This window comes from Pelodiscus sinensis, chromosome 8 (assembly GCF_049634645.1).
Source record: "Pelodiscus sinensis isolate JC-2024 chromosome 8, ASM4963464v1, whole genome shotgun sequence".
In the NCBI taxonomy this organism is placed as follows: domain Eukaryota; kingdom Metazoa; phylum Chordata; order Testudines; family Trionychidae; genus Pelodiscus; species Pelodiscus sinensis.
The window spans coordinates 54403290-54415338 of NC_134718.1; the positions used below are offsets into that span (position 1 = coordinate 54403290).

At 42.4% G+C, this 12049-nt stretch overlaps 1 protein-coding gene across 6 annotated transcripts in view; it reads right to left on the reverse strand.

The window, feature by feature from the left end:
• LHPP (phospholysine phosphohistidine inorganic pyrophosphate phosphatase) overlaps positions 1 to 12049 on the reverse strand; it is a 222017-nt gene that overhangs the window by 176811 nt on the left and 33157 nt on the right. For all 6 annotated transcript variants that reach the window (XR_012905669.1, XR_012905670.1, XM_075935299.1 and 3 more), the window contains exons 3-5: positions 10503 to 10656; positions 3976 to 4039; positions 1626 to 1718 (exon numbers count right to left, since the gene is read on the reverse strand). Coding sequence is in view for 4 of the 6 variants with exons in the window: in XM_075935299.1 (XP_075791414.1) it covers positions 1626 to 1718; positions 3976 to 4039; positions 10503 to 10656 (311 nt within the window). In the remaining 2 variants the exon portion in view is untranslated. The remainder of the gene's footprint in view (positions 1 to 1625; positions 1719 to 3975; positions 4040 to 10502; positions 10657 to 12049) is intronic.

A 12049-nucleotide genomic window follows, 5' to 3' on the forward strand; every position in this document is an offset into this window, starting at 1 on the left:
GAAAAAAGTTGTTGAGCCAAAAAACAAAAACAAAAAAACACAACCCCAGCTGCCGAATTTGGGCAAGCAAAAATAAATAAATAATAAATAAATAAAAAGGCCACAGCCCTTTTTAGAACAGAGCAGGCATTTCCCTTTTAAGGCAGCTATTTTGAAGTCTGCACCTGCATCCCGTGCAGACAGAAACACGCTGCCCCTTTCAGAGCCACGAGCTGCAGGTGCGGGAGCCGCAGTTTTTTTCTGAGCTGTGAGTTGGCCACCCCTGACCTAGCCAATTATTGATCGTTTTATAGTTGTGAATTTGATTTTTCCTTCATAAGTGAAGTACTCTGTACTTTCCTTTTATTGAATGTCATCATGTTGAATTCAGACCAATTTTCCAATTTGTCAAGGTCATTTTAAAATCTAATCCTGTCCTTCAGAATGCCTGGAATCTCTCTGACCTTTGTGTCATCTGCAGATTTTATACGGATAGTCTCCTCATTACTATCGGACTCATTAATGAAAATATTGAACAGTACTGGACCCAGGCCTGATCCCTGCAGGACCCCACTAGATACACCATACCAATCTGACAATACACCAGGGGTAATTACTCTTTCAATAAGGTCTTTCATCCAGGCTATGATTTAACAGAAAAAGGTATGCAAAATGCACTCCACAATTTGCGTACCTTTTTCCTATAGTTCTTTTGGAAGAGGTTTTTCTGAAATTTGGCCCATCCACACTGGGCCAAATTTCAGGAAAAAATCCTCTTTTGGAAGAGCCCTTCTTCCTTGTGGGAGGAAGAAGACAGGGCTTCTGAAAGACCATGTCTGCTCTTTTACCAAAAAAAAAAAGCGGAAGAGCAGACATGTTCCCTGGACGCAGCAGAGTTTTTCTGGTATCCCGGGAAAACCACCTAGTCTAGACATAGCCCCAGAAGTGCACCTACCTTATAGTAATTTCATGTACATCACATTTCTTTAATAAGCATAAGAGAATGTCATGTGGGACTATGTTAAAAGCCTTACTAAAATCAAGATAAAAATAAAAGGAAGAGGAGAATGGAGTGATAATTAGGGAGGGGAAAAGTGTATGGTACAGGACATGATACAGAGTGATAAGAAGAGGGAAATAATGGAAGGGCACAAATAATCATAAGAGGAAAAATATTGATAAAATGATGTGGCATATTTCAGGAGTGGATTTCCTGCATTACAGTACCTCAACTCAGTGACTGAGAAGAACATGTATGGGAGAAAATATACAGCAAGTTGCACTACATTTGCACTAGTAGACGAGATCCGATTCTTCTAATTAGATCAATGTGTTGGGCCAGAATTTTTTTCTCGATGTTGTTATTTTAAAGATTTTTTGTGAGATCCGTTATAAGATGTCATATATTTTACATGTATCAGGTAAATATAATGTAACGTTTTAGAATGACCATTGAACAAAGCACTTTTCATTTGTCAGTGTGGGTCCAACCCTGAAATCCATAGTCCATCAATCCTTCCACTGGATTCTATGAAAGTTTTGACTGAGAAAAAATTGCCAAATGGTGCCCTGGAAACATACTTTTTTTTGTTCAGGTGACAATAACTGCACAGCACATCTAATGAATGTTGCACAGGGAATCTTACCTGCTGTGGCTCAACTTCCATTTCTGCCAAGGCTGACTGGAAAAACATTTTTGCTGGCTTTCCAACCACCTCAGCTTGAATGTCACAGGCATACTGAGGAGGACAGAAATAATATTATACAGATTAGAAAAGGATTTGCTCAACTTCACAACTTCTATAGCTTGTATGAAACAATATGTGATTACTAACTGATTCTTTTACATAACATATGGATTAGTAGATGAAGGAAACTAACAGAGATTTTGGGTAACAGGAGTGTTGATTGTTCTCTCTTAAGGAGGAGCGGCGCTACTGGAGCAACCCAGCAGCACCCCAGCTGCTCTGCCCCAGGTGTCCCCAAGTCAGCTGCTGCTGAAACTGACCAGCGCTGACTACAGGAAGCCCGAGGCAGAGTTGCTCTGCCCCGGGCTTCCTGGAATCAGCTGCTGGTCAGTTTCAGCAGCAGCTGACTTGGGGACACCTGGGGTTCTTAAGTTGATTCTGTATGTAAGTCAGAACTGGCGGTCAGTTTCAGCAGCGGCTGAATCTGGACGCCAGTTCCGACTTACATACAGATTCAACTTAAGAACAAACCTACAGTCCCTATCTTGTACGTAACCCGGGGACTGCCTGTATAAGCAAACAATACAACTATGCAGGGGCAAGATTAGAAAGGCAAAGGCACAAAACGAGCTCAAATTAGCTACAGACATAAAGGGTAACAAGAAGAAGCCCTATAAATATATTAGAAGCAAGAGGAAGACCAAGGACAGGACAGGCCCACTGCTCAGTGAGGAGGGAGAAACAGTAACAGGAAACTTGGAAATGGCAGAGGTGCTTAATGACTTCTTTGTTTCAGTCTTCACCAAGAAGTCTGATGATGAAGGAATGTCTAACAGTGAATGGTAGTGGGAAGGGGATTGGTTTAGAAAATAAAATGAAAAAAGAACAAGTTAAAAACCACTTAGAAAAGTTAGATGTCTGCAAGTCACCAGGGCCTGATTAAATGCATCCCAGAATACTCAAGGAGCTGATAGAGGAGGTATCTGATACATTTGATACAGTCACATTTGATACAGTCTCACATGATCTTCTTATCAATAAACTAGGCAAATACAACTTAGATTGGGCTACTGTAAGGTGAGTGCATAACTGGTTGGAAAACTGTTCTCAAGAGAGTAGTTATTAATGGTACACAATCCTGCTGGAAGGGCGTAACAAGTGGGGTTCTGCAGGGGTCTGTTTTGAAACCAGTTCTGTTCAATATCTTTATCAGATCTTTAGATACCGGCATAAAAAGTACACTTATTAAGTTTGCAGATTATATGAAACGGGGAGGGGTTGCAACTGCTTTGGAAGTTGGGATCATAATTCAAAATGATCTGGACAAACTGGAGAAATGGTCTGAGGTAAATAGGATGAAATTTAATGAGGACAAATGCAAAGTACTCCATTTAGGAAGGAACGATCACACACATACAGAATGGGAAGCGACTATCTAGGAAGGAGTACTGCAGAAAGAGATGTAGGGGTCCCCATATTTACCACAAGCTAAATATGAGTGTGATGCTGTTGCAAAAAAAGCAAACATGATTCTGGAATGCATTAACAGGAGAGTGGTGAACAAGATATGAGAAGTCATTCTTCCACTCTACTCTGCACTGATTAGGTCTCAATTGGAGTACTGTGTCCAGTTCTGGGCACCACATTTCAAGAAAGATGTGGAGAAATTGGGGAAGGTCCAGAGAAGAGCAACAAGAATGATTAAAGGTCTAAAGAACATGACCTATGAAGGAAGACTGAAAGAATTGGGCTTGTTTAGTTTGGAAAGGAGAATACTGAGAGGGGACATGATAGCAGTTTTCAGGTCTCTAAAAGGGTGTCACAAGGAGGAGGGAGAAAAACCTGTTCTCTTTAATCTCTGAGGATAGGACAAGAAGCAATGGGCTTAAACTGCAGCAAGGGAGATTTAGGTTGGACATTAGGAAAATCATCCTAACTGTCAGGGTGGTTAAACACTGGAATAAGTTGCCTAGGAAGGTTGTGGAATCTCCATCTCTGGAGATATTTAAGAGCAGATAAGATAGACATCTGTCAGGGATGGTCTAGGCGGTACTGGGTCCTACCATGAGCGCAGGGGACTGGACTCGATGACCTCTCGAGGTCCCTTCCATTTCTAGTGTTCTATGATTCTATGGGTCAGAGCCACACAGAATGAGTTCATCCATTCCTATGCACAGTAATGCAATTAATTTATAGCCATTTCCTCTCCCAAAATGAGCAAGAAGAATTACAGAAGATAGCACATATTTATATCAGTTATTCTGAGCAAGGTGTAGAGCAAATGAATATAATGCAAGCTATAAAATACCTCTAATGCCTTCATATACACTCCAACATCAAGTTTTAGACCATCAGTTTCTTTATAATAGCGTCTAGAAATGGAAATGATAAATATATTGGCAATTGAACATAAAAAAACCCTTTATTTTTATTAATTATGTGCCTATAATTCTGTGTGTATGGCTAGGCCCAGAATACAAGTAATCAGCCATTCTGCAGCCCTTAATTTACACTCAATTGTAGGGTAAGTCCGTCCACGAGTGTGGTGCACTGCTATTGGCAGACTAATTGGATCCCAAGACCACATTCAAACCTGCCACATATAGCACAATTCCAGTCTCCAGTGAAGTTCAACAATCCAATGCCAGGGTTGAATCTGGCCCCATACTGCTTCTTGTACTGTTACGACTGCTGCATATTAGTGTTTCTCACAGAGGATGACAGCTGCATTACTCCTCCCTAATTACTAATCACTAACTCATTGCTCTCACATGAAGAAAACAGGGACATTAGTTCTGGCATAACCTGGCTTAGGGCTTGGTTCAAAATAATACAACCCGTGTAACAGCCCTTTCCCCCCACTCCCACCCCGCTTCTTTTCTTGACTTCTTCCTCTTAGAAGTTCATCTGTCCACGAAGAGGTTACTTGCCGAATTATTAGCACTGACTTCAGTGAAGTTACACCAGCTTATGTCAGGCTTAGCGTCATTCTTTGGTGCTACCTGGCTGCAGTTTTTAAGACACAGGCCCTACACCTTCTCTCAATGATATCAACCAATTTTGCTGTTAATTTGGGCAAGAGCTGCACAGTATTGAGACTATATTGTATAAGACACAAGACACTTAGACATAAATAATACAAGGAGAAAGATCACATAACATATTAATGATTCATTTGCCATGTATCTATTAACAAATGTTAGTTTGTCATTATTGTTTTTATTGCGGTAGCAGCCAGTGGCCTCAATCAGACTCAGAGCCCAATAGTGGCATTCGCGATACAACCTTTCCCCACCCCCATTTTCTGTGAGTTTTCCATAAAGTTTAAATGAATATTGCAGGGAGAACCTCACTGAGTCCGTTAAGCCCACCTTGGATATAAGAAAGGGTATGTGGATTTTATTCTTGAGTGGTCCTGTGAACAAAGGGTAGAAGCTGAGAAGTTCTAAGAGGGAACTCCAGAAGCAATCTGGAGAGAACACTATAGACTATGGTTGCCAGATGGTTTAACAACAAATACTGAACCCGCCTTTCCCTCCCCCCCAAAAAAAACCCCACAAAACACCGGGAACAAATTCTGTTGAGGAAAAAAAGGGGGAGACCAAAGTTGTTTAAAAAAAAAAAAAGGCGCTTGCCTTTAAATGTCCCCATACTCCTCACTCCCCTACCCCACCAGATGCAGCAGGGGAAAATTGTCCCTGCTGGGCTTCCATCCAAGGGAAACAGGAAAAACCGGACATTTCACATGTCCAGTATTTTCTGGGTTTTTTTACCGGACGGGGGGACCCAAATAACAAGACAGTCCAGGCGAAAACGGACACCTGGCAACCCTACTTTAGACTGATATTCATGGCCAAGTTCATCAAAGTTGTTTTAGGTGTCTAAATTGGGATGTTTTAAAGGGATTTCATTTTCAAAAACTGCAGAGCACTTATCCTCTGAATCATCAGGTGTTTCACACTGAGAGCTCAAAATCACTTGTGGCTCTGAAAATCTTGGTGTCTGCCTAAGTGTTATGAATGATCTTTTTAATACACACACATAGAATCATCCACTGTGTTGACTGGACAGGAGAAGTACCATCCGTTCCAGCAGCTGGGACACAGTACTTTGGCTTATATACGGCAGCCTGTTTTCTTCAAGCTGGAGAAGTCCTACTGGGGAGTTCACAGCTTTTTGTAAAGCTAATTTAGTCATAGTTATTTTTGAGTAATTAAAGAGCAGATTATTAATGCAAAACTAAAATAGAGATAAATACCACTGGCTCTCAAGGAGCCTTTTGTCTGTTGTGCAATATAGGGCTTTTGTTGGTGGTGATGGGGTTTTTTGTTTATTTTTAATGTTCATTCTTGGCCCCAGAAGCTGTAGTGACAACTTCTTATCTCAAAGGCTCAATAGACCATAATGGAAATGGAAAAACCATCTTAGTGTGTGGATTATTGACCTGCAGGAGTACAGCTTAGAGGCCGCTCAGGAAAAGTTAAATCTGTTGTGTTGATATCTCTTGACACATTTTCTCTGTGGATTCTTCAATACGGGTGAAAAGTCCCTACAACTTTTCACTTAGAAGAATACACAGAAAAATAAATAAAAAGATTGAGAACCAGCAATGTCATCACTTTTGTACATAGTGTAGTCAGCTGATTGTAAATAACGCTGTTCTTCTAAATGTAAAATGGAATCACCCTACATTATAGATCTGTGACATGAAAAGTGATAAGCCTTTGAATCCCATGTGCATTTATTTATTTGTGTTGTCTCAAGTTAGGAACAAGCTGATCAATTTTTTTAATTAAAGATTCTTTTTAAATACATCTTATGTTCAAATTCTGTGAGCTCAAATTTCATTTGGAGCCTACAGAAAGGGATGCTATAGAAACTGTTAAGCTAGATAGCCTGCTAGATGGGTCTGAAGACCTTGGAAAGAGAAGTTGTACGAGAGATACACTCACAAAGGATGTCAGGAATAGGGTCAGAGATCTGAAGTGCCATGTAAAAAGCTTCAATGAACTGCCCTAACTCTTCACATATGGAATTAGAGTAATTAAACAAAAATACAGAATATCTTGAAGCAACTTGACTTATTTCTTCTAAAGTTTTGGTTCATTCTCTAGAAAGCAAGTGTGTCACAGACAGTCACTGAAGCAGAATGCCCTCCTCCTGAAAATGGAGTGATTTACATTTAGCATCTGTTTTGGGCTGAGAGTGGGAATTGGCTTTGTAATTTCTTCTGTCATGCCACTGTCAGAAAATTAAGCTGTTTACGCTAGACTATAGAAGGTTAATGGCTGTTCTAGCAAAGGTCAAGTGGCCATTTTAAAGAGACGCTGTGCTGAATAATCGAAAATGGCAGAAGGATAACGCATAAAATCTTATCTGACGGCTCATCATACATTTTTTCTGTCATATAGGGACCTGTCTGCAGTCTGATCAGGAAAACTTTAAAGATCTGTGCTAATGTGAATTACCATTGTAATAAGAAAAAATATAAATGTACCGAATAAGCTTAAAAGCTCTGGGGTAACTTGACCATGCTGAGGGCAAAACTGAACACCGTTCTTTGATTTGTCTTCCTATAAATACTGGCAACTCATACTTAGGGTATGTCTACACTGCAACACTATTTCAAAATAATTAGCACTATTCCAAAATAATTTAGTCCATGTCTACACAGCAGGCAGTTATTTCAAAATAGTGTCAAAATATTGTCAAGCTGGAGGACTTCTTACTCTGACTCCTGTAACCCTCATTGTACTAGGAACAAGGGAAGTTGGAGGAAGAGTGCTCTATTTTGAAATAGGGAGCGTCTACACATCACTTATTTTGGTGTAGCTCAATTTGCATAGCTTATTTTGAGTTAAGCCCTGCTGTGTAGAGGCACCATGATGGCTTGCAATTTGCCTATTCTGCAAAAAAGAAAAATTAAGTCATGTACAAATGTAAAATCAAGTAAAGACTTTTAAAAATAACTTACAAACCAGTTATTTTTTTAAATGTGGTCATTAGATTTGTCTTTGTGGCTCATGAAGTTCATCTGGGATTTTTTTTCTACTCAGCAGTGGGTCTGAAATTTTGTTTTTTCAGGCTAAAGTTATATGTAGATTTTGCCAGACCAGAGGTACTCATTTCTGCTCACCAGCCTCCAGCCCTGGCCCAATCACAGCCCTCCCATCTGGCTCTACTGCTGCCCTACTGGGCAGCTCTGCCATCTCTGTGCACCGGGCTCCTGCTGTCACTCCCAGCTCCTGCTGCTGCGCTGGGCAACCCTGCTGCCTCTGCTCCCCGGGCTCCTGCTGAGGGGCCAAGCAACTCCACCACCCATGCGCACACCAGGCTCCTGCTGCAGCACCCAGAAGCCCCATTGCCTTCGCGCACCAGACTCTCAGTACCGCTCTGGGCAGCCCCACCACCTCTGCACACTGAGCTCCTGCTGCTGCACATGGGGCTCCTGAATCCCTTCTGGGATGCCCCACTGCCACACGTGGGGCTCCTGCAGCCCTGGCACTATCCCTCCACTGGGATTCTCTGGCCCTGGAACACCCGTGGTCTGGTTGCTAGACCACAGAATACTGGTTAAGAGAGTTTCAACCTATATTAAATATAGTATCTTGTAAAAAGTGGAAAAGCAAAAATGTCATTTCATGATCTTTTTCATGAGAATTCACGATTGAACATTCATCTCTTCTTCTGAGACAGTTCTCCTTCCTGTCAAAACCAATGGCAAAACTCCCATTAATTTCACTTAGAGTAGGTCTGGGCTCTATTCTCAGCTTGTGTAAATTGTAATAAGCCTGATGATTTCCTTGTTACACTATTCGAATGATCTTAAAGCTGAATGTTGCCACCTAGTTCTCTTTCCGTTTTAAGCACACAGACAGTGGGTGTAATTTCTGTTTCATGCGGGTGTCAACTGGGAGTAACTCTATCAACAGAATTACACAGATGCACAACATATGTGAGAGTTGCATAAGAATTTGAATCGCCTGCGTAATTTGTAGAGGGATGTTCAAACTGCTCAGAACCAAAGCATGCACTGGTAATTGATGGTCTGTAGATAACTAATATCTTTGGGCACCAATTGAATCAGATTTCACAGCCATCCTGTCAGACAAGTGCCCCCTTGCCTTACAGTCTTCAGCTTAGCTCCAAGCTAATGAACTTGTAAAAACATACTGCTTGCTTTGCAGGAATCTGCCAATGGAATTTTCATCTCCATCACTTGGTTCAGAATATATGTCCACCATAATACTGCTTTTGCAACATTAACGGACATCTATTTGTGTTGTAAATTTGAATAGGCCCTGAACCTGCCAACACTCCGAAGAGGTGCATATATACAAAATCTTTGTCTGTATGGTAGTACAAATAGCACTTGTCAGTTGAATGCTACTGCAGTCAACAAAAGGCCCATCAACCCACATGATAAAATCCGGCATCATCATCACAACTTTTAAGCCCTAATTGGACAAACTGTTTCCATACGTATCCGCCGACGTTTATATGAGCATGGCCTTTAAATACATATTACAGGTAGTAGATTTCTGGTGTGATCAGTATTATAAACCTCAAAGTGAAAAGTTGACTTGCTGTTCACTTGGACATAAGGAACCTTGTTACCAACTTTCAGAACCAACTGATGATCCTCCCCAAACTTAGTCTATAGTGGCTTCATATGCATAAGGCACTCATGCATGCATAAGGCGCTCATGCATGTGAAAAGGGACTAGACGCAGTACACAGATCACTGACACCAGGAAAGCTCAGCTCTCATGGTGGGTCAAATGCCTGGCTTGCAGCAAAACACTTCTGTTTGACAGGCCATCCCTCAAACTAGACTACCAGTTCCTTGGACTCGTCCGTATCGGTCAGCAAATCAACCTCTTCCCCTTCAAATTACAGCTCCCTCAATACCTTACATCCTGTTTTCCATCTATCCTTCCTGAAGCCTTACAGATTGCTCCCATCAGCTGCCCCTGCCAGTCCAGGTCCAAGGGCATGAGGAACGGATATCATAATACCCTTGACACTAAACTGCACAGGGGGAGACTGCATTACCTAATTGATTGGGAGGGCTATGGCCCCTGAAAAATGCTCTTGGGAACTTGCTGCCCAGGGCCATGCTCCTGACCTGGTAAAAAAGGTTTCATCAAGGCCACTTTGATAAACCAAGTCTGGCACCCCAAAGAAGGGGATTCATGTCCATGGACTAGAACTCAGATATGCAGAGCCTGGGATGGGGGATGCTGCCACAGTGCCACCAAGGAGTATAGTGAAGAATACGTGCCCACAGGTATTCAAGGAAGCCAAAATGACAGTACTGTGGAACTCTCAAATTGGCCAGGTGCCCTATTAAACACCTGGGATTACCTCAAGAAGCTGTCTAAGCAATCACACAGAGGTGGGAGAGCAATTCAGTTGTAACTCCAGATTTCACCTTGTGTCCTGATCTTTGGTCTCTGATCCTTACCTCACTCTGACCCTGACTCTTGCCTCCTGACTACAGCCTGGCACTACATCTAAAAACCAGTCTCTGAGCTTGACTCTTGATTACTGAACCAGGTTCCTGCCATTCTTCCAACTTCTGCTCAGCAGTTACCATACCCAACATGCAGTCCAACCCATGTGCGACCATCAGGCCAGACCATCTATGCCACAGTTCCTTACACCCATGAATTGTGTAGCTACTTCCCCCAGTTGGCTTTGAAAAGCTCAGTCACAGAGTCAGCAGAAGAGTAATGGGATTCATGAGGTCCAGTGACAGGTATGTACAAACAGACCAGGAATGCTAGCAAAATATACACGTCTATGCGTAATAACTAACAGTGCTATACTCACCCTCTTCCCAGGGATATGAGAATGGGATTCTCCAGGCCAATCAGAACTCTGAAAGCTTCATTGAGATTTTTGTAGGAGAAATTGTCTGCTGCATCTCCAATTACCACACAGTTTGGGTTTGCTTTATCAACCTGATCAAATTCGGGGACCAGCTCTAAAGAGAAAAATACCAAACCAAACCAAATCACACATCTTGTGTAAGAAACAATGGAGATTGCTACTTTTCTTCTAGTTTTGTGTCCTTCCTCTATTCATTGCTAGACAGGCAGAAATATGAAATACAGGTTAATATATACATGCCATCCTGTAGCCAGACAGGAACCCCCACCTGTAACATCCATCTTGCTTGCCTGGAGCACACAGGACACACACAGAGCAGTAAAATCAGCATAGTCTTTGAAGCCTTGACAGAAGGCCCGGATATGCTAGCTCACAGTGACCCTGGATGGCTGTAAACAGAGATACGCCAATTGTTGACCTCGAGGCTGCGAGAACTGCCTTGGCTGGCACCTATATTGATACGAACACACACTCGTCCGGGGGGAGGAATCTCCCGCCCAGTAAAGAATATCCAGTAGTCACAATTTAGTTATCTCTCTTGCAAGTGTAAATTAAGTTGAAATTTGCTTTTAAGAACTGGCGTCACAAAGACGGACCAACCCAATTTGGCATCTTAGATAAGAAAGAGGATACGGGCCCCTATGGGTATAAGCAGCACACTTACTCTGAGCGACAATCTACCATCTATCTGCTGGTCGGGTTAGGTGATTGGCCTCCCGAGGTTCCACGGGGACGCCCACCTCGTATTCGTCTTTCCTAGGAATTGAGGGACTGGCCCTGGCCTGATATGTTGGAGTCGAGAGGCACAGAAGGGGGTAAAAATTATACCTGGATGTGTTCTTTGTCTTAAGTGTACACATAGACTTAGAGCTCTTTAAAGAATAAGCTGTCACTTGGTACCATTATTTCTATTTTCTATCTTTATTTTCTTTGTAACCATTTTTAAGATCTATATTTGCTAGCAGTTAAGAAATAGAGCAATAGCCATTGTAACCATATGATTTATAAGCTTCTTTAATAAACCTGTAACTGGTTAAGCTTTAACCTGACTCCTTCAGTTACTGTAACAGAACCAAACACAATTTAAAAGAACTCCAGCTGGTCATAGGGAGCAGACGCAGGCAGAGCTGGGCATTTGGATCGTGTTGCCTACAGGGGACAGATCCGTGGGGCACCTGTCAGCCTTCCATAGGCTGCCCGCTGCGGAGGGACCCCGGTCCTAGCAGCTAAAGACATGGACGTAAAACTTTGGGGCGCCCGTCGGCCTTCCCTAGGCCTCCCGCTGCAAAGGAACCTTGAATTCTAGCAGTTGAAGATTCGGGTGTATAACACACACGCATTCCACACACTGCCTTGACCATTGGCTGACACATCCCTTTTGGGTTACCAGTTGCAGTCGGTTCTACAGCTCATGCACCTTCCCTCCACAATGGGGCGCAGGCAGGAAGGGGCACAAAAGGAGCACAACAACCCCACAGCACATGGGG